This window comes from Haliotis rufescens, unplaced genomic scaffold (assembly GCF_023055435.1).
Source record: "Haliotis rufescens isolate VD_foot unplaced genomic scaffold, xgHalRufe1.0.p SCAF_11, whole genome shotgun sequence".
NCBI lineage: Eukaryota > Metazoa > Mollusca > Gastropoda > Lepetellida > Haliotidae > Haliotis > Haliotis rufescens.
Window position 1 is genome coordinate 34,790,663 of NW_025963791.1, and position 22,953 is coordinate 34,813,615.

General features: G+C 41.2%; 1 protein-coding gene across 5 annotated transcripts in view; it reads left to right on the forward strand.

Moving 5' to 3' along the window:
• LOC124151235 (disheveled-associated activator of morphogenesis 1-A-like) overlaps window positions 1-22,537 on the forward strand; it is a 46,731-nt gene extending 24,194 nt beyond the window's left edge. For 3 of the 5 annotated variants that reach the window (XM_046523613.2, XM_046523616.2, XM_046523615.2), the window contains exons 3-22: window positions 72-244; window positions 4,049-4,199; window positions 4,602-4,652; window positions 5,068-5,166; window positions 5,807-5,956; window positions 8,159-8,275; window positions 8,805-8,879; window positions 9,573-9,599; window positions 10,384-10,507; window positions 11,342-11,430; window positions 12,346-12,445; window positions 12,730-12,851; window positions 13,536-13,610; window positions 14,039-14,125; window positions 14,821-14,889; window positions 16,111-16,191; window positions 17,117-17,249; window positions 17,407-17,507; window positions 19,383-19,544; window positions 20,383-22,537. In XM_046523613.2, coding sequence (XP_046379569.2) covers window positions 72-244; window positions 4,049-4,199; window positions 4,602-4,652; window positions 5,068-5,166; window positions 5,807-5,956; window positions 8,159-8,275; window positions 8,805-8,879; window positions 9,573-9,599; window positions 10,384-10,507; window positions 11,342-11,430; window positions 12,346-12,445; window positions 12,730-12,851; window positions 13,536-13,610; window positions 14,039-14,125; window positions 14,821-14,889; window positions 16,111-16,191; window positions 17,117-17,249; window positions 17,407-17,507; window positions 19,383-19,544; window positions 20,383-21,222 — 2,826 coding nt within the window. In that variant the 3' untranslated portion in view covers window positions 21,223-22,537. The remainder of the gene's footprint in view (window positions 1-71; window positions 245-4,048; window positions 4,200-4,601; window positions 4,653-5,067; window positions 5,167-5,806; window positions 5,957-8,158; window positions 8,276-8,804; window positions 8,880-9,572; window positions 9,600-10,383; window positions 10,508-11,341; window positions 11,431-12,345; window positions 12,446-12,729; window positions 12,852-13,535; window positions 13,611-14,038; window positions 14,126-14,820; window positions 14,890-16,110; window positions 16,192-17,116; window positions 17,250-17,406; window positions 17,508-19,382; window positions 19,545-20,382) is intronic. The other 2 variants (XM_046523614.2, XM_046523617.2) reach the window with 2 other exon arrangements.
• Window positions 22,538-22,953: the final 416 nt, after the last annotated feature.

Consider the following 22,953-nt stretch of genomic DNA (forward strand, 5'->3'; position numbering starts at 1 on the left):
ATATAATGGGCCACTTGTACGACTTTACATCACACTGAGCTCTAAAGTGTGTACTGCATTGCCATTTCCAGCAAATCCGTGCTCCCATCTACGCTGTCGGCCACTACATCAACTACCTCCGGAAGTATGTACACGGGGACAAGGCGGGGTCGGGCGCACCCCCCATGGTACTCAGGGAGGGCATCAGTCCCATGTCCTACCTTCTGCGCAAACTCAAGCTGGATCTAAAGATGTCATATGACAGGTACACAGATTGGTTCTTTGCTTCTTGTTTTATGCCGCAATATTCCAGCAATATGACGGAGGCCGGAATATCCGGTGATTGATATTATAAGCAATGTCCCACCTCATTTGGGTACGATGACACGCAATCAACTACGTCATCGAGCCTGACCAAACAATCCAGCTGAGTCGCCTCGGACCACAAGCAGTGGAGGGGGGCCAATTCAAACCCGGGTTTCTATTGTTCCATCTTCCCCAGGCAAGGGAGTTAACTGACTATAAAAGTCCTGTTTCCACCCTTGCCGATCTAGACTAGAATTCCGGAGTGACATTTTAGCTTGACTAACAAGTATATGCATAGTCCGGTTGTTAAACAACATGGATTTCAACATGCAGATTTCGGTCGACCGCAGGATTTGCAAAACATGTGTCCCGTCAACTTAGTGTGGACAGTTATTTCGCAAATATTTTCATTTTTTTAATCCAGGTGTTCTAGTGATTTTATTAACTTCGTAAGGGTAGGACCCATTTTATTACAATATAGATCTTGATTATCGATCATATCATCTTGAGGGGGCCACCATTTTGTTTGAAACAATATGAGAGATGAAATCTGATTGGTCAGTACGAGGGACATAGCTCGTAGTAGCCACTGGTGGCGCTACGATCGAGCTTGGAAATTCTGGCCTGGTTCGGCAAGGGTGGAAACCGGACTTTTACAGTCAGTTAACTCCCTTGCCTCGGGAAGATGATTTCAGATAGAAGAGGGTGTCAGCCTGGGATCCCAATGTTCGTGCCTTCAACCCCAAATATTTATGACTGAGAGTCCCCTGACTTGAATAGAGATTGACCCAGATAATTCCTGTCTTGTGGTAACAATGATGTAAACTGGCGGGCAAAAGAAAGTATGCACCAAGAAATGGTAATTCGATGGTGATATTTTTTATATGGGTATTATAGTTGTGTAGTGGTCCGTAAGTGTGCAGAGTGTTTTCAGCCAAGTAACCTTTGTAAATTTTGGTCAAATACAATTTTCCAAGTGAAATACTTTCTTTGCCCGGCATTGTATGCCAGGGCTGTAGACCATCAATGTACCGTAGGTTCCATCGTAAGCGCCTGAGAACCCTTTCCTCGTGTTACCACACCTCATGCTATGTATATTAGGGCTGTAGACCGCCAATGTACCGTAGGTTCCATCGTAAGCGCCTGAGAACCCATTCCTCGTGTAACCACACCTCATGCTATGTATGGAAGTTGCGCCTTGCGGACACGGGGCCTAACAGCAAACAAGGGCCACTCATTGGTTAATTGGTGTCACACAGCTTACATGTAAACCATTCACTGTGGTCCACTTGTCACGTAGGATCGCCCGGAGCATCATTTGTCATTTCTCCATAGGAAGACAATTTCTGCTTGGATTGCAGCTCGTGTCTATCGTAGATAATCGACAGTGATCCTACATCAATATATTGATCTCCTAATCTGTTGATTATTTCTCCGCACAAGCGTGTCAATATACATATTAGGCAGTGTTTGATCTGTGATTAAATAAATATAGGTTTTCCATGGTTAATATGATAGAGAGTTGGCTGAAAGTTCCCTGTCCTTTCATCGTTGTTGCGTATCGAAGGTTCGGATACATTTCATTCCAGCCGTGTGACCTAGTTGTTTCGCAGGGGTAATCCCCTATTAATTGAATCATGGCATGCTGCCACACATATAAACAACCAACTTCTACATCATCACCTCTGTTGCCAAAATCACCTTTTCAAGTTGCAATGCAAGACGATTCCATGTGTAAAAGGGAGATAAACGCTATGGGGACAAAATGACAAAACTTACTCGGAAGTGAGCTGCTTTCCGCAACACGATTCGTCAATTTACTTCACTTCCGGTGCCAGTCGGTGATGACGTATATTGACCACGTGGTGTTTGTTTAAACATGGACGAGGAAGGAAAGTTTTCAAAACAAATATATTTTAATCGATAGCCGTAGGGCATTTATTCTGTTAATTTCATGGAGATAATGGTGCATTTAGCTTTAATTTGAAAATGAAATGAACCACGATAGTATCAAAACAGCTAAATGCACTAATATTGCGACTTCAACAAACCAGGAACATGTCTATAAAACGATCATGTTTTCACCATCGTCTACACCGCATGCTTAATAGGGGCGGTCGGGTGGCCTCGTGGTTAAAGCGTTCGCTCGTCACGCCGAAGCCCCGGGTTCGATTCCCGACATGGGTACAATGTGTGAAGCCCATTTCTGGTGTCCCCCGCCGTAATATTGCTGGAATATTGCTAAAAGCGGCGTAAAATCAAACTCACTCAATCACTCACATGCCTAATAGGTTACTATCAGTAGAGTTTGGTCACTATTATTTGTCCTTATGGGTGAATGGAACTCCAAAGCAGAAAGTGTATAACCAGCCAAACAGTACAGATTTTCTTTGCGATGCACTGACTGTCGTTAATAAAGTCGAACCTGCTGCGGTTATGGGAACCTGCCTAGGCTTCGTTACATATGTCTTTGTTTGTTTGTTTGTTTGTTTGTTTGTTGAACGCCATACGCAGCAATAGGTCAGCTATATGACGTCGGTCTGTAAATAATCGAGTACCCGTCGGGGTACGATGGAACGCAATCAACCAAGTCATCGAGTATGACCACCGATCCATGTGGTCCAGGGGCCTAATGTAACCTGGAATCCCCATGTGAGGGTTGCATAAACTACCGGCATAAAGAAAGTAAACACTTGAAATTTAATTAAACATTACAAGGCGTTACTTGTCTGAATGCCTGGTATCTTCGAACCAACTCAAACAGATCATGACAATACCTGCTCCACTCTGCTCGTTACACCGCTATGGAATGACAATTTGGTTATTTTATTTCTAGCCACCATCAAACATTGGTGTATATTTTCTTCTGCCCGGCGGTTTATGAAGTAGAGTTATGTGTATCTGCGAAGAATGACCTTCCTACATCTTAAACATCGTCGTTATTTTAGATAACAGCTGTTGCGACAAAAGCCACGAATGCAATTTACTTTCAAGAAACACACTTCACTTTGCTTTGTCTTAATGAGCCAAATGTCTGAAGACACATTGCCGTATTCCACACCTCCTCCAAGTTTCATGATACTTATATCCCTGTGTTGTTTTCATTCATTATTAACGTAAATACCTTGAACAGAAAACACCGGGGGACTATATATACCGTGACCATGACGTGCATACGTTAGCTCTGCTAGTCCTCTATTATAGGCTTGTGTTGACCGAGGTTTGAACGGCAGTGAAGTCTTGTATCGATGAACATTACTGTCCAAAATAAACGTCCCTTCGATCGCGACTTGCCACGACGAAGGGGGTGTGTGTTTTGGAAAGTAGTGTACTAGTAATTTCCAATAAGAATATTACAACCATCCCTGATATAAGCAGGGTGAAAGGTTCACAGGAACAGAACAATAAAAACACTAACAACCGATTTGTATAGTTAAGCAACTGCGCATTTCAAAAGAAATGCGCAAAAGAAAAGAAAAGAAAAGTCAAAAGATTTTGCAATACGCACAATACGAAACCGATATGATGATATTGAAGGTGGTTGTGGTATTGAGAAGACACTTAGTTGTGTCAAGAACTGTACATTTGTTCTGTACCTCGGCAACGTTACATTTCGACACATGTAAGTCCATGCTAAACTCCCGAGAGTATCTGAATGACCGTTTTCTGGACACGCACTATTTAACATGAGGACATGTACATTTGTAGTCATTAGGAAATACGTGTGTCTGTGTGTCACAGTATTTCAACTGTTTCATTGCAGCTTCTTGTACGAGTTCGTGAGCCCAAATTACGATGGTCTGTCACTACTGTTTGGCCTACTCAGGAAGCTCCAGAACTCGTCACCTGGCAACCAGAAGTCCGCCTCCGTTTCAAGCAAACACTCGAGTGTCGAAGAATACAAGAGAATGGTGGTCGGTGATCTTCTGTTATCATTGTGCATTCTCTCCCCTTTTTCAGTATTCGCCACATCGTGGTCCTTGTGCATTATCTCCCCTTGATCAGTAGTTAGCAGTGTAGTTCTACTCGCTCTTTTATATTCCTCAAAACACATGTCAATGGTTGTATATTCTCTTTTGGGAAAAGAAAAGGACCGATTAAAATATACAGCTATGTAATCTCGTAGAAAGCTCCAATTGCTCGTTGTCAGAGCAAAGGCGGATATTTATTTAGTATTTCTTTACATGGCTTGCAAAATATATCATCAATATCTTTTCACAACATGTCTCTACAATCGTATCAATGCTTCTTCACTTGTTGTTGGAACATATGTAAACAAACAAAGCATATTGAATAGTGTTGATTGTTTTCGACAGACTGATGAACATGACTGTTTGCTGTGTATCAAGTTTACGTTGAGACTAAAGGTAGGTATCATTCTTAAGAAACCTTTTCAAAAATCGTTAATGAAAAGTAGTAGGCATCATGGCATGAGAGCTTGATGTTGAGGAAATCCCGAAGTGTTGTAGATATGAGACGTTTGCCCACGAGCGCGGGTATGGTGCTGACAAACCTAGAAAAATATCTACGCAATCTGGGATAACGACTGTGCACATCAAGAGCCCCTCGCGAAAGTCGAAACAATGGGGAAATTTTGCAAACAAATACCCAAAATATATAAACTAGTGAAAATTACAGACAATAATTTCTGTATTTTCTTTCTCATATGGGTAAAAACACAATCAACACTAGAAATTAACCTAATTGCATCCAGATTGTGAATGTGACAGAACACCACGCCATGCTAATTATGGCGGTGATTGTGACCTGTCGTTGTTCCAGCATGCCCAGGACCAGCTACTGGAGAACTTCACCAACCTGGAGACGCTGGTGTGGAGTCTACTGAGCAGCAACACCAAGTCGAGGATCACATCTCTCGAGGTCAGTACCTTTGTCTTGTATGTAGGTCAAGATAGTGGCAGGGGTAAAGTAGGTCTGGGCGAGGTGTGTCCCTTTGTATTGTGGCCAAAAGCTGGTTTAAAAAATGGAGAAAACACAAAATGATATCTGACACATACCATATACAGTTTGAAGGACCACATTATCACATTTGTCCAAGGGGCATTGATAGCCCAATGGTTTTTATAATGCTTGCTTGTCCCGCCCGTGACTGGACCAATGTTCGTTTTAGCACATAGTATAATGTGAGAAGTTATGTCCCTTTGATATTGCTGGAATGGCCCTTGAAAGTTATCCGTTGGGATTCCTGGTATGAATATAGGTCCCCAGCAACCTAGCTTGTCGTCAGATGCGTGTAAATGGATCAGGGGGTCAGGCTCTGTTACATGATCCCTTGCTCATGATGTCAATCACTAGATTGTCTGGTCTAGACTGATTGTTTACAGACCGCCGTCATATAGCTGGAATATTGCTGAGTGAGGCATTAAACAACATAAAAACTTAAGAATGACAAAACCATACTTACTCGCTCTTGCCAATCAAATATTCATTGTCACTGATCATAAAGTGACAGGAACCATTTACCAGAGTTTGTGATCTCATCAACATGGTGTCGTTCCAGGTTCTCACCCTGGGTTTGGCTGTACCAGGAGGATTCGACAAGGTGTTTGACACGTTCACCTACATGCGGCTCAAGCTGGGGGAGTCGGTCAGGTTCAAGCTGCTTATCAGTATGCTCAACAACCGGGGGTCGGGACACGTGCTCTTCCAGGTAAGTGAGGCTCACTACGGTTGGGATATAATGGTAAATATACTGTATGTATCCAATCATGACACCAGGTTTTCGTGAAAAGAACGAATGTGTCCTATCACAATTCATCAAAGGTCACTCTAAGGTAATGCATACATACATACATACATACATACATACATACATACATACATACATACATACATACATACATACATACATACATACATACATACATACATACATACATACATACATATATTCAAAAGAAAATTATTTCGCTTAACTTTTGCAAAATAGTGTTTCAGCAAATGAGACAAAACCAAAAAGAGACAAGTCCATTGTACGATTCTAACTGTATCATAAGCAAGAGTTTATAAATCACTATCAAATAGTGATGGTGCCAGGTGTTCGCGAAAAGGCGAAAGCATTTTTAACGCATGTGTATGCAGCTAATTTGGAAAAGGGTTTAAATTGATTCTTCTTTTGTGTAGCAAATGTGTTAACAGTGTGCGAGCTTAGCCTCAATTTTGTAATTGATATCTTTTCCCGTAAAAACCAAGCCTCGTTCTCAAGTGCGACCTACAAACAGTAAATACAATTTGCTAGCAGATGACATATTCACTCTATAGTCTCTGTCAACTGGAGTTTTTAAACAGTACTTTTATTAGCTTTCCATGTTACAACATATATTCACTGGATATTAATGCTTTTTACCTGGATAATAAGGTTTATTCATTTCATGATGAGGATCACCTTTTTTAAAATTGTCCCAAATGTATGCATACCTGACAAGGACGACATGGGCTACCATTATGATACGATGTCTTACATTTTTCTCAGGAGGAATACCATTATTTTTTCTTGTTGACTTGTTGGATGGCATAAATGCACATACATTCACAAGATGCAAAATTCTACAAGCGCTTAAAATTCTATATAATATTAATGCATACACAAGCCTTATTGGTACAAATGTACTCTTGATATTTTCCACTTGAAAATTCATTAGTTTTAGAGGTGCCAGAATTCCAATATGTTCATACCTTTCTTGACAAATCTCCAGTGGTGTCACTTGGAAGTTGCATCATGATAAAAATAGTTAATAAGAGATTGGTATTTCAAGTGAGTTCCATGAAAATAACAGTTGAAACACATGATTTAGCCATGACTGAGCATAAAAATGCAATAGCCAAGGTATAATCCAAAAGTAATCGTCCACCACAACAGTAAAAGTAGTATACTGCTACAGCAGACGATAGGTTTGAGCCAATCATTTTACTGATAGAGGTCACGTGACTAAAATCTTGACTACTTCCGGTGCTGCGAAGGGTTACTTTCCCTAATTAAAACTAACAAACCAATACATATTTGAGATTTAAGTTCTGATTTATTTAAGCGCAAATGTCTGTTCAGTGTGATAACACTGACAAACTATGTCCAGACAGCTTAAGACAGAAAGAACCAAATGTCAAACACCACAACCTGTAAACCATCAGTTTAGACCCCTGACACACAAATTAGTCCCTCAATGACATATCAGTCAACTCAAATTTAAACAAACGGTGTTAAACTGCCCAAAAGTAACATATCTGTCACTAGAATGTGATGCTATCAGTAATGTGCCAGATTTATTTATGTTTCTGGCCGCTCTGTGTGGGACGTTTTGGTCACTTCGAGGGGGAAACTGGGGACTGTCTTTTATCCAATTAAAAACATGTCTACAGTTGTAGCTCCTCCTATTTTAAGTTGGATATAGTAAGCTTAGTGATCAGTGATTACAGGGAACATAGGAATTGGCCCCTCCTCCCTTTAAGATAGATGGAACCCATATTTTTGTGAATGATTTCTACCCTGTGAGAGAATATTTTGAGGTCACGTGACTTCAATAAACATGTTCTCACAGCCTCTACAGTGCATGGATGGGTTATATTTAGGTATTATTTTGATAAATTGACATATGTGGAAATGGGAAATATATGAAAACATTACATGTACATATAGGATTTGTAATTAAAGGTTTATATGAGGTAGGTGTAAAGCCCAGGATTTTTCACTTCCTGTGACAGGGGCTGTGACGTCACTATGGGGTCTTTAGCATTGAATCTATTTATAACCTGTGTGAAAGCGAGGCTTGGTTTTCACCTATAAGCGGTAACATGGGCTGAGCTCGCACACTGTAAGGTGATGCCAGGAAACGTTCATGGCTGTTTCTTCCACCAGGTGGCCTGCATGAGGTTCCTGAACGCCCTTCTCAATTGCCCCAGCTCGGGCAGTCTGAGGGTCTATCTCCAGGAAGAGCTGAGAATGGCTGGTTTTGAACTTGCACCGTTGGTAGAGGTACGCTACATACGATACACTATAGTAGATAGCTGGAGATCCTCGTGAGCGGTGGTTTCGGTGACATGCTTGCTACCTCATCAACAGGTGCGTGTGGGGTGTAGATGTTTGTGTGTGGACCGTGTGTCAGGATCAATCATGACAGGCAGCGACAACCGAATTTCTCATGCATGTGAGTGGTAGAGTAGAACAGACATGTAGGGCCTCTCCGATGTGTGGTTAAATATACAGTAAACTATGTTTATAGTGAACTGACGGATATAACGAACTTTGTTTTGTCCCGACTATTTACTGCATATATGCTGTATACATGCTTATAACGGACTACGGTTATAACGAACTAAAATTAGTGGTCCCTGTGAGTTCGTTAAAACCGTAGTTTACTGTCTGTACTTCCAGCGGCAGCCAGTTCATCATTCAATCGACGCATTTTAAGGTCAAATTATCAGGAAGCGATACCAGTAAGACATCTACGAGCGTTTACTTTTAAGATCGGTGATAGTTAGCTCACGTTTTCTCTTCAAACCAGAACTGTAACGGAGATGGATTGGAGTTTGACGATCTACGGAAGGAGCTGGAAGACTGGCAGGCCAGATACATAAACGTGAGTAGAGTTAGAGTAATGGCAACTAGGGGTGAACGTACTGACACGACTACGATTCAATATACACAAAGTCACCAGGCTGTTATGATTCCAGAAATACACTGCTGGGCAAAAGAATGTATAAAAACCACAACAAGAAAAAGTTCTTCAATGGGGATATATTTGATATGAGTATCAGAGTTGGGTTAGGAACCTTAGGTTTGCAGTGTTTTGGCGACTGTTGTGAGCCTGGTAATAACGTTTCGATAACATTTGTAACTTTTTGGTTAAATCCAATTTTCGTAATAAACGTTCTTTTGTCCGACAGTTTATAACCTTGAATAACATCAAGACACTTGAACAGCGATAGAAACTAGCTGTTTTCGTCAACTAGTCATTATAATAATAACACATAGCAAAATCCCAAATAATGGCAACTTTCTACTTGTCCTTATGATACCTTAACTGTTGGGTAGTTTGAGAGGGTTATAGGACTAGTGCCAATTTCTAACGCTGTTACATAGAATGTCTCTCTTCATCACGCATAGTAAAGAATTATTTTCCTTTTAATTAAAATGTAAATTGTTTCTTATTTTTGGTAGTCAACGTAAATAACAACAACTTGCAGCACCATATAACTGAGCTGTAATGTCCAATGCTCCACAAAACGATTGAGTCTCCATGATGAATAACTGGTTTTCATGTTGTGTTTAGGTGGATACTCTCCTGAGGAAACATCGGGTAAGAGCCTAAGCTACCTGTATACCTCTGTTTGTAAAGGTAATCTTCTTAACAGTCATTATTCATCGGTTTATGTCCCCCGAGTGTCGGGGATTCTTAATGTCGGCGGTATTGTCCCGAGAGACAGCCAGGACGTCTTTAGCTGTACTTTGTCTTAACGCCTCCAGATTGACCGACCGGTCATTGCGGCCTGCTACAGTTTGGTAGCAATGTTTACTACAGACCAAAACCACAACAGTGCCCACATGCACAAATCGATTTTAGGGCTACGACTATAGTAAGCCTAGATTAGAGTATGGGAGTTCATCATATCAGTATTGGGAGTATCATAAAACACATAGACACTGTTATAGACCGTCAAAAATTGAAAACTGACAAAGATGATCAATATTTGTATTCGAATAAAGGACATTGGACAGTGTCCATGTTTCAGAGACAAGAAAAGCGAACTTGAGTCCATTGGGTATTTCAACTTTTAAAAAAAGCTTTGTTTTACTAACAGTAAAGATGCATTCATAAGCATGGCTATTCCATTCTTGTAGAATATCGATGTTGATCGACTTTATCGTAATTGATGAAAGTGATGAAAATCCCGACCGTGTGGTTGATTGACTGGAGAAATCGGCAGCTACCATTAGAACTGGTTTATTAAAATTGAATTAATCACTGTGTCAGTACAGGAACTACAACTACTGTCACTTATACTATCACCGCTCTACAGGTAGTAATCATGGCCTATAAGGCAGTACACAATTGTACTCTTACTGTTCTTTCTCTTTCCCAGTTTGACTTCCGGGCTTCACGTGACAGGAGATACGACCGAGCCGATGGTCAGGTCAACTATGCTGTAGTGCATGGTCAACCGCAGGTCAATCCGCGGAAGGATACAAGAACAGATCATCTTGCAAGTAAGAAATCGATGACGCTCTCGGCCCAGTTGTATGAAACCTTCAATAACTAATTGCTACATTAAACCCTTAAACTACAGGAAACAATCATGAATTGTTTACGCCTAATTGGATCCTCAGCGTTCAAACAATGTTTAAATTAAATGTTTGATGGAATCGCCGACGGCTCATAACATCACAACATTATTAAATGTTTGATGGAATCGCCGACGGCTCATAACATCACAACATTATTAAATGTTTGATGGACTCGTTCACGGCTAATAACATCACAACATTATTAAATGTTTGATGGAATCGCCGACCGCTCATAACATCACAATATTATTAAATGTTTGATGGACTCGTTGACGGCTAATAACATCACAACATTATTAAATGTTTGATGGAATCGCCGACGGCTCATAACATCACAACATTATTAAATGTTTGATGGACTCGTTCACGGCTAATAACATCACAACATTATTAAATGTTTGATCGAATCGCCGGCCGCCCATAACATCACAACATTATTAAATGTTTGATGGACTCGTTGACGGCTCATAACATCACAACGTCATTAAATCTTTGACGGAATCGTTGACGGCTAATACCATCACAAGGTTATTAAAACATTTATACAACCATATTCATAAACACGTTAGTTATGGAGGTTAAATAACACATCAATGGATCACTAACGTTTGTTACATATGGGATTTCGGTAACCTACTGTCCAATCATGTCGACCATTTCTTCTGAGATTGCACCAGTGTGTACCTCTTGCAAATCGTTCGTAGAATGATTATATCTCACTCTGTGATCTTTCAGTGATACTTTTGATGTTTTCAGGCAAATCAGTTCCAAATTTGAGTCAGGTGAATGGACTGCTACGTGATGACGTCACAATCACATACACCGTGAACGGGGTCGCACAAGAGGTAGGCGGAACATTCAACACGCCACTCACCAATATACCAGATATATTACGACTATTTGCAAACATATTGAGTCAAGCAAACCACTGAATGGCACCGTGTCCAACAATCTACGCATTTGGGATATGATGACATGCATCAACTAAGTCAGCGAGCCTGACTACCCGATCCCTTTGGTCGCCTCTCACAACAAGCATGGGTTGCTGAAGACCTAATGTAACCCTATCTTCATGGCTTCCTTCATAAACTTATATGTTCATCTTAACCCGACATACACGTGCATGCACGTCGCTATATAAGTGCAATAATCTTGGACGCGACGTTAAACCCCATTTCACCTCACCACCTCACCTCTTAACCCGAATTGTTCATTACATTCTTAATGTTTCAACGTTCAATGGTGGCATTGGAGTGAGTTGAATAAAGCCGTCATTAAACTACAATTAACTTATGATACATTACGTGTAAGATTTCAATTAACGTGTTGTTAAACTAGCACATTCACCGCGATAGAGAGCGATATCGGTATTGGGAGAAAAGGTACAGATAATGGACGTGAGGTTGGGAGAATATGTGGGAAGTACCCACCTGTGCATAAAATGGACTTGTCCGACACTGCCGAGGTCGGATTCTATTGAGTGAATCATCATTATTTAAATACGGGTAAATAGTTTTAAAGTGTGTACATTTCATCATCATCTTTAAAGAAGCTGTACAAATTGTACACATCTTATATAAGAAATAAACGACGAGTGGGAGTTGTTTGTCGTACAATAAAACACTGCAGGGGGAATAAACAATGAGGGACTTGGATAAACAACTCCCACTCGTCGTTTATTTCTTAATTAAGTTGCGTCACTTTCTGTTGTCGAACCAAATGGTTCTGCTAACATGACACCATCTCGTGCATGGCCACAGGTTGAGCACTGGGCTGAAGAACGGTACAACTTGAGCCAGATCGGCCACAGGCTGACCAGCATGGCACAGCAGAGAGGCGAAGAGGCTAAGATATACCAAGGTAGTCAATATCAGATTTTAATTGGCAGAACCACAAACCTGCTTTTGTAAATTTAAATTACAACCTTTATTACCTACTCTACAAGTTTTCAGATTACAGGTCGTCATTTTGTAAAATGGTAGATCCGCCCACAACGTTCACTGTTCAAACGGTACAGACTAAAGTTTACTCTCAGAGGTTAAATGACTCGTCATTAGATGAGTGCATCTGTTCCAAAAAACAGAACTATGCCACAGAAAATTTTACGTTTGTATTAATTTGTTTTGTTTTGTTTTTCGATTTAGACGTCCCCAACATGAGTTATACATTCCCCGACATCCGACATTACATCATGACGTATGACATCACGTGCCTGACTGGTGATGCCCCGGATGTGTTGCTCAGGCTGCTGAATATAAATAATCACGTGAGTAGTTCTGACATATGTACAACATATAACTTTACCGATTTTATTGCTGTGAGTGAGTGAGTGAGTGAGTTTGGTTTTACGCCGCTTTTAGCAATATTCCAGCAATATCACGGCTGGGGTCACCAGAAATGGGCTTCACACATTGTACCCATGTCGGGAATCGAACCCGGGTCTTCGGCGTGATGAGCGAACGCTTTAACCACTAGGCTACCCGACCGCCCTTTATTGCTGTAGTTGATGGGGCTATTTCCCTTTGTAATTAAGCGACCTCTAACCCATTTCGCTTTGTGAGAAAAGACAGTCCATTTGAAATAATTATCCAAATGGGTGACAAAGTAATAATCCCACTGATTGTAGTTAGTAAGTAAATGAATAAATACCGTTTACGCCGCAATCAGCAATATCTCAGCTATATCAAGGCGGTGTCTGTGTCGGACATACCAGTGGTTGACAGCATGAACAACGGTCAAATAGCCAGGTCACACATTATAACCACAGGATCCTCACTTTAAGTCGTCTCTTACGACATGTATGGGGCACTGGGTAAATATTCTTTCCCGGTATTACCGCAATGTCTGCATATTGAATTATTCAATTATTCTTAAAACCATCTAAAAATGCAAAATTCTTTGTGAATAGACTACAAGTGTTAAAGCGAAGGGTCATGTAACTCTTTCTAAGCAGGACACAGACATATCGACGACAAACAGCCACAACCCCCATCACATTGGAGGCTTCTTGAACCTGTCTAAGAAGGTGAGTGATGATTCTCCCGTAACTGACGCAGGTCCTACCATCGCTGGGGTGAACAAATCTTCACAAATACTCTTCTTTTCTTTTAAAATGACGCATGCAGATAATGTGTCCACAATGAACGGAATGCTTTGAGGTGATGTGTTTCCTAAACCTTCGTTATAACAAGAATGAGGTAGGGGTATTTGGATTTAGGGCAGTGATGACACATAGCATTAGGACATTTCCATGATTTTATCGACTTTTTATAGTACATTCATCTATTAATTGTGATGAAATTGAAAAGAAATATTCGGTATTTTTTATTTTATAATCAGTCAATGTCCTGGAACATGAACATATCTGATTCCCAGTAGGGGAAACTTAGACATGTGTCCCCTAACGGGGTATGGTGGAGATGGTATTGACTTGCATCCCTTTCTCTCAACCAGTTGCAGAGCATTAGCGAGTGTGAGGACCGACTGAAGCTGATCGGATTCATGAACCATTACAACACCCGACTCAAGGAGCTGAGAACAGTACGCCATTGACAACACTCATACCACTCAATGTGTGATAGGGATACTCGTGATAGTCCAGACTCAGGGCGAGTCGCTCATGGCAACGAGTGGTACTTGAGAGGGTTATTTCCATGGCCATGTCGAATGATATGGGCAATGAAGACTGTTGACGTATGGATTCTAAATCAATCTCCATTGATACTCCAGCTTCTAAAATATATGCCTAAGATATAGCTATGGGTTAGACATCTCCAATCAGTACCATCCCGTTCCCTATCAAATGTTGAGTGGTATATTACTGCAGTAGAAACATAGAATTACTACAGTGTTTGCAACTGACTTGTGCCGTGATTGTTTACACTATAAACTATTCACATTTTCCTGGTACTGAAAATGTTCCCTTTGATAAGTGGCGATATATTTTTTCAGACATTTAAGAGTACCATTTCCTATATAATTTGAATAGATCAGTTGTTCTAATCATCAGTAATCTGGTTTGTCTGAGCAGCTTACCAGCAATGTTAATGTCATGGTGTAAAATGAAGGTTAAACATGAATATGACATATGTATATTGTTTCTTAAAGCCCCGCAATGTCACGTGATGGTGTGAATACTTGTTATATCCGGTTGTTGTATAAAACAGGTTATTTGAAGCGTCTTGTTAAATGGGTTATCTCGTATTTATGGTGTGAAAAATATTTTGCTGTTTCAGAAAATCAGCCAGGTTAACCGAGCAACCGAAAGTATGCTGCGAAATCCGAAAATGAAACAGTTATTTGAGGTATTGCATTTCACACTCACAAATAAACACAACCCATTCTGGTGTCAGTTGGAGACGTTTAACATTTTCAGAATAATTGAAACTGTGCTCACTTTGCACAAGCACCAGCATATCACTAACAACACCACAGAACTTCTAATCACATTGTTGTGACACGTTCAATGTAATCACGTTTCCGACTCACTTCACGGTGCATTTCATCTTTATATACATACTGAACCTCAATTGTAAGTTATCCCGTGAACATCCGGGTTAGAAATGATCTTCAGCAACCCATGGTTGTCGTAAGAGGCGACTAACGGGATCGGGTGATCCGACTTGCTGACTTGGTTGATGCATGTCATCGTACCCCAATTACATAGATCGATGCTCATGATGTCAACCATTGGAATGCCTGGTCCAGACTCGATCATTTGCAAACCGCCGTCATATAGCTGGAATATTGTTGAGTACTGCGCTAAACAACAAACAAACAAATTAAATGTAAGCGAATACTTCTAGGCAGTGCTGATCAGTATTCCGGCAGTACCAAGGCGGAGGGACAATGATAATGGACATTGTACGCACATTGGGCATCGAACCCGCTCATCGTGTGTTGACGGGCTGCTATAACCATTAGGCTACCATCCAGCCGTACATGAGATTGATTGGCGAAATATTATTTCAGATAGGTTCTTTTTCGAAAGGAAAACGAAAATATACACCCATGTTTGATTGTGGCTAAAATGAAACAAACAAGAAATGGTTATTCAATGATGGTATTTGATACGGGTATAATTGTTGTGTTTGTTTGTAATGTTTGGGTTAGATCTAATTTTCAATTGTATACAGTAAACTACGCTTATAAAGAACACGCTTATAAAAAACTGACATGTAACGAACTGGTCTTTTGGCTCAGGCCATTTGCTGTTTACATGCTTTGTGTATGCTTATGACGAACTACGATTATAACGCACTAAATTAGTGGTCCCTTTGAGTTCGTTATAACCGCAATTTACTGTACTTTCTTTTGCTCGGGGGTACATTTTGTGTCGTCGTTATGACTTAATCTTCATTCTTTGTCTTCATTCTTCATCTTCATTTCCTTTAGTTGCTATATGGCTGACATAATGCCGATGCAACGTTCAATTTTAACTCACTCACTCACTCACTCATTTCCTATATTTCACCAGCGTGTTCAAGGAATGAAACCGTTATAGTGCACCTGCTTGCTTTGTTCAGATTATTCTAGAATTTGGCACTCGCATGAACGGATTGAACAGGGAGTCCGAGAGGGGTTTCAAAATATCATCCTTGGAATCGGTGAGTGTGGAGGATAGGGTTCTCTGAATTAACTGAGGTTAAACGGCGAGGTGGGGCTCTGACAACTTTCTCATTTGGGGAAAATGTTGTTTGTTTTTTTGAATATCAAAAGTCATTAAACAGGGATCATATCAATCGCACTCAGCACTGTGTATTTAAATAACATCAAGTGTGAGGTGTGACTTAATGTGTTGATATTATAGCTTCCATGTTTTAAGAGATAATGTATACTACATTTTGTTAACGTTGACAAGTCAATGCCCCAAGTTCATACTCTTCGGCTATGTAGGTAACTGCAGTTTAGAGAAAGTGCATCTTTGACCACGTTATTTAGTCTCAGATTGTTTGAAACTCGGGAATTTTCCGGCATTGAAACATCAATTCTGTTCTTCTTGAGGATCAAAAATAAGAAATAATTTCATAAAATGTGCTTCAGGCACTTCATTAAATTTGTAACAGTATTAAACGTTTTCGCCAACTTAATTGTGCCAGAAAAGGTCCTTATCTCTTACAGTTTCCAAATCTGGAGTATAAACGCTACGTATATACTACTCCACTTTAGATAGGGATAATTTTATCGTTCCATGATATGCAAAACTTATTCAATTGTCATCTGTACTCACAGATAAGAAGTAAATATTTGTCAGCATATGAACCAATCAACATTTTTGTTGGTCAGGACATGGTAAGCATGTTAAACTCTTATCATGATGAGATGATCTTTGATATGGGGATTACTACACATATTGATGTATATTGAATGTTACAGGTGGTTATTGTAATACTTAAGCAGTCACACCTTACATATTCTGTAAATTTGTGAGTCACATGACTTTATCTGTACTATGGGTCTTATGTTATGTTAGATTGCTGAAATTGATGTGAAGGTATCCGTTCAAGGGTCAAAGGATCTTGTCTGTTTCAGCTTTCTCGGAGTCACGTGAGCTCTAATGACAACACGCAGACAGTATTAGACTACCTGGTAACGGAAGTAAGCGCCCATTACCCAGAAGTCCGAGACTGGTACCACGAACTGGACGCCGACCTACCTTCCACAGGTGAGTCACGTGGTGGACGCTGAACGATGAACGCTATTATTCATACTGTTAAACGTTTATATCAGTAGTTAGAAAGGGCATACAAACTATTGAGGGTGTTTAATGAAAGGTGGTGAGTCCTAAGTATTGGGACCTCAAAGCTCTGCTGGTGTTTCAGTGTCGATACGAGTGATGGAGAAACAGCTAGACTACCTCAAGAATGGCGTCAAGATTCTCAACATGGAGGCTCTGCAGTACCCGGATGTTGACACACTCAAAATATCCTTTGTACGGAATTTGGTTGAGAAATGCGGTTGCTTTGGTTGTGCTTGTTACAATCATACGTCCTGTCAACACGACTGTGACAACCCTATCTAATTATCCGTGGGAATCTGGTGTTGTAACCCATACTCATGCTTTAAATGAACCCCAAAAGCCCATGAGTCCGAAAAGTGAGAACAATAACAAAACAAAACAATAACTTGCAAAACTACCAGCCATCATAAGGATATGCAGATTGGCTCTAGCTAAGCAGCTGCGCTATAGAACATCTCTCCTTTAACGGAAGGGGTACCGGGAGCCCAGTCGTCCAAGATGCTGCAATTTGTAGAGTTGCGTCCCTTGGACACGCCAGAAACCTGTGATCGTGGGTTCGAATCTCGGTTCGCCCCGATTATGTTTCTAGTTTTGTCAGCACCATACCCGCTCTCGTGGGTTTTTACCTATATGGTAAACGTCTGAGACCTGTATCACTTCGGGTTTTCCTCCCACATTAAACTGACACCCCGTGATATAACTGAAATACTGTTCAGGGCGGCGTTGAACCAAACTCACTCACTCAAACAGATTCACCACAAACTAAAAATGTTGGAACCTTAATTTCAGCCCATTTTACAATCACTCGGAGGTTGCATTAGTTGATAAAAATGTTAATTAGGTAACATGTTCTTTTCTACTGATGATCAGCCATCTAGAACATGCGGAAATATGATAGCTTCCTGCCGCTGGCTGATCAGTACAGTAAATCTATACAATATCATATATACTCACCGCCAAAAGAAAGGCGAACCATAGAAACTAATAGAGGTGAGGTGAGGTGAAATTGGGTTTAACGTCGCGTCCAAGATTATTGCACTTATATAGCGACGTGCATGCACGTGTATGTGTGTGTGTGGCTGCTTGTACTAGTCCGGACTGATGCCGATTTATAGTGCTAGCTCACTGAGATACCATGCCGCAGTTTAACATGAATACCCCACTCAGACACAGTATACTGACTCCGAGCCGACCAGTCCTTGTTTTAGCCCCTTATGCCGAGCGCCAGACAGGGTAACAACAAGTACAATCTTTTAACGTCTTTTTGTATGACGCGGCCCGGGATCGAACCCTGGACCTTCCGCTCTCCGGGCGGACGCTCTACCACAAGACCACGGAGGCGGTGCTAGAAACTAATAGAGAAGTATGTACGTTGAAAAGAGATGTTTCCGATGTGTACCATTTAATGACAAAAGTAACAATCAGTCAAGTGTTACCGTAGAGTTACTTTTTACTCATCACGATATTCTACACATGGTTTCCAAAATTAGGCGCTAGTCCTGCACAAGACAAATGGTACATCTCGAGTCATGGATCTATGACGTCACAGGCGATGCCTTCATGAGCATCGGTTCACACAACATACCAGTATGTTCATTTGTGCATCGAACCAATCTCATATCTCTTCGAAATTAGTAAGTCTTCATATATTAACCATCTTGAATAGTATTGTTCATCTATCTATTTTATTTGGCAAACTTGAGAAGGGTGTATAATATTCTGTGCTAAATGTACCAACCGAATTTGACCCGTGAAGATTCCGGGGTAGAATTATAGGTCTACAGCAACCCATACTTGCCGTAAAAGGCGACTATGCTCGTCGTAAAAGGCGACTAACGGGATATTAATTACTGGATTGTCTGGTTCAGACTCGATTATTAACAGACTGCCATCATATAGCTGGAATATTGCTGAGTGCGGCGTTGAACAACAAACCAACCAAACCAACCAATCGAATTTCCTTTAATCACATGCTTACCGCAAACAAGGTATATACATTCGTTGTCTTAGAGCGTGAAATGAAAATTTCGGTACACATTTGTCCTTAACGTTGTCCACAATTTTTTGGCGGCGGCGCCAGATGCGCATGTGCAGGTGGGGGAGGACTTCGCCAAGATGATGTCGCAGTATAAAGAAGTGTGCACGATGTTGGGGGAGACGGATGAAATGGAGCCACGCGACGTGTTCGACATGGTGACCAGATTCGCTGCCGACTACAGAGTAAGCGTTGCTTGGCAGCCTCCAAGAATGTCTTGGTTCTTATTTGAGACGACGGAGTCTGTTGCAAACCTAATTGTAAACGTGCATGACATTATCAATATACAACAGAAAGATCACTTACAACAATCTCCGTGCCCCCTAAACTTGCAAGATGTCTGTGAAAATGAGAAATATTGATATGAAAATTGTGAAAGTGGGCATATAACTGAATGTATTTCTTTTCTGTTCGACGCTTTCTTGGATTTGTGACAACATTTAGATAAGAAATAGCATTAACGTGTGAAAAGGCCATATTTTCATACCTCTAGAGAAATTTTATGAAAATTAAAAAAACATACATTAATAAGACTGAGCACATTCTGGAGTTCAACATTGAATTGGGGGTGTATATTATTACATCTTTAAGACAGCATGGCACGGGTGGCCCAGTCGTCACCAAAGTTTTAAACGTCAGAGGCCTGCATCACTAAGTCTTTGGGTGTTCCTCCCATATTAAGCTGACACGCCGTGAGAATACTGTTCAAATCGGCGTTAAACCCAACTCACTGTCGAGGGGAAATCAGAAACACAATACAGGGCACAACCTGAACATCTAACATTGGATTTGGTGTTGTAATTGACAGTATATGTACATTTTATCTGTCGCTTCTTTAATACACACAATCGTGTTCTATAAAAGGAAACGTGTTGTTTAGGTTGGGTGCAAACAAATAGGATTTCAATGGATCGTTATTCGAAGCATAAAATGTCAACCATGTTACATACGTTTAAATAAACAAATCGCAAGGAGTTCTGGTTGCGACAGTGCGATTTACTCTTGTATATGTGTATGTTCCAGCTAACTGTGGAGAAGATGGAAAGACTTAACAGAGCTAGTACACCACGTCGTCCTGTTTCGGGGGGTAGCGTTCCGAGGTCCCAGAAGGGGGGCGCCAGTGACTTTGACGAAGTGAGATCAGACAGCACCCTAACGAAGAAGATCGATGCTCAGATCGCAAGCGTCTCCAAACGCCGCGGGAGCAGCCTTAACTGCTTCCACGACACCTCCACCGACAACGTCCCCCCAGCCATCGCCAGACGGAAGAGGCTGTCCAAGAATAAGAGTGTGCCTCAGAAGAGTAGTCCTTCCAAAGGATGGTTCAGTTTCGGCAGGAAGTCCAAATCTCTGTCGCAACCCGACCTACACAGGGAACCATTGAGCTCTTCGACATTTGAGCAAAAACTTCATAAAGATGGCTCCTCGAGCAAGACGAGTCTCGACGGCAACTGGGTGCTTTCTCCCCGCCCAGCTCTGCCGAAAGATTTCAGGGGTCAAACAGCCTGGAAGTCTGAGCCCGAACTGACCCATTCTCCAGGGCACTATCTGCCAGATTTCGTCAAGACGAAGGCGCCCCGGGAATCTAACGGGGTCATTCCCCAAACATTCATGTTCCCCAACAAAATTCCAACGGTGTCCAATCTTTCCAAAGAGCTGGAGGACACTAAAGAAGGCAAAGGGTCTCCTAACCAGGACTATTCCGAGACTCCGACTCCAGTCGGAACTATGAGAAGTTACACTGCGGAGCTGGCCGAAATTCTTGATGACTTTGAACAGACTCTGTACGCTCACGACGAGGATACACCTAGGTATATGGACGGAGACACAAGCAACACCATGGGGCCGATCGTATTCGTATGATACGTGTTAACACGCACTTTAAGTGTGTACGTGTTGTTGGTTTAAAAAGTGTTATTGTGCATCAGTAGTGAGTATGGTTTTACGCCTCTTTTAACAATATAACAGCGGGGGATAGCAGAGATGGGCTTCACACATTGCACCCATGTGGGCAATCGAACCCGGGCCTTCGGCGTGACGAACGAACGCATTAACCACTTGGCTACCCAACCGCCTCATGGATTTCAGTAAAAGACATTGCATTCCTGCTTATTGAACGTATGTTCTGGAAACTAAGGAAACGTTTGGATAGATTCCTATCGGTAGTTCCGGTCGTGTGGACTAAGGTGCAGGATCCATTTTACAACAAGTGGTCAGGGAATTCAACATGGGGGTATTTTACGCCAATACGCAGCTATTCTATAGCCCTGAATTGGTTGGTTGATTCTCATACTCCGTTGCTCACAAGATCAGTCACTGGTTTATCTAGCCCAGACTCGATTAATTATAGGAAGCCGACATATAGCTGGAATATTGCTTACAAGGTCGTAAAATAACAAACATACATATTACGGTTGTCCAAGTCCATTTATCATACGAATATCGTAAGGAATCATGGAACACGGCTATTCTTCGTCACTGGTGAATGCGGCTTCGACGACGGAAACGCCATTTTGACACCAACATTGTGTTTGTAAATTAAGATTGTATATATTGTATAGCGCTCATCTAAGATATAGTACAAAGTAGCTGCGATAGTTAGTGAACAAGACCATGTTCCACATGGCATAGGAAGACGTATACACAGTGCAATATATTTTCAAATATGCAATATGAGACAATATTATACTGCAGTGTACTTTGCATTCATTTCTACATATATTTTATATCATAAGCATGTTGGTCTCCCAGTTTGATATAAAGCCGGGCTGTTAAGCAGAAAAGCAGTAATACATTTTGAAACCAACCCTTGCAGTATGGAGATTTGTCCATCCACCACAAATGTTCAGAGAGGTGTCGTTCCCTCCTATTATCCTCGCTTTAGCGTGCTTCGTGAGCTTCCGTGTAATATCGGTAGAGTGAGAACACGGCTACAAGGAATAGCGGTATAATGGGGTACAGGGTTTAATAAATAGTTAGCAGTACACGTGACTCGACGAGAATAGCCACGGCAATTGTGAGCAGAAAAGTGGCAGAAAATTGTTTGAAAAGGGAAAATTCTGGTGTATTAGTAGTATAACACTGCCATTAAAGCAAAGTTGAAGTTGAAGCAATGTTCCCGGCATTGTTACTGCATTTCATCAACATAGTTCCTGAATAAATACATTTGTAAACCCTTTATAACACGCTACGTTTTCTGTTCAGCAGGAAGTGAGGTGGGGCGTTATGTGGTTTAACGTCGCAGCTTTATCCCTATTCCGTAATGAACTTATCCATGCAATGCCATTTTCCATAGACAAGGATTATTTTTTTACTTATAATTTATTGCAGTCCGGATTTTATAGCACTAGACCACTGAGATACCATGCCGCAGTTTACCATGGATTCCCCGTTTATGTTTTATGCCCTAATGCCGAGCGCTAGGCAGGGTGACAACAAGTACCATATTTTAACGTTATGATGTATGACGCGGCCGGGGACTGAACCACCTACCTCCCGCTCTCCCGGCTCTCGAATAGACCACTGTTCAGCAGGATATCGGAAACATCATGCATGTCGGAACAGACAACAACAGATGAAACTGAATGAAAACTC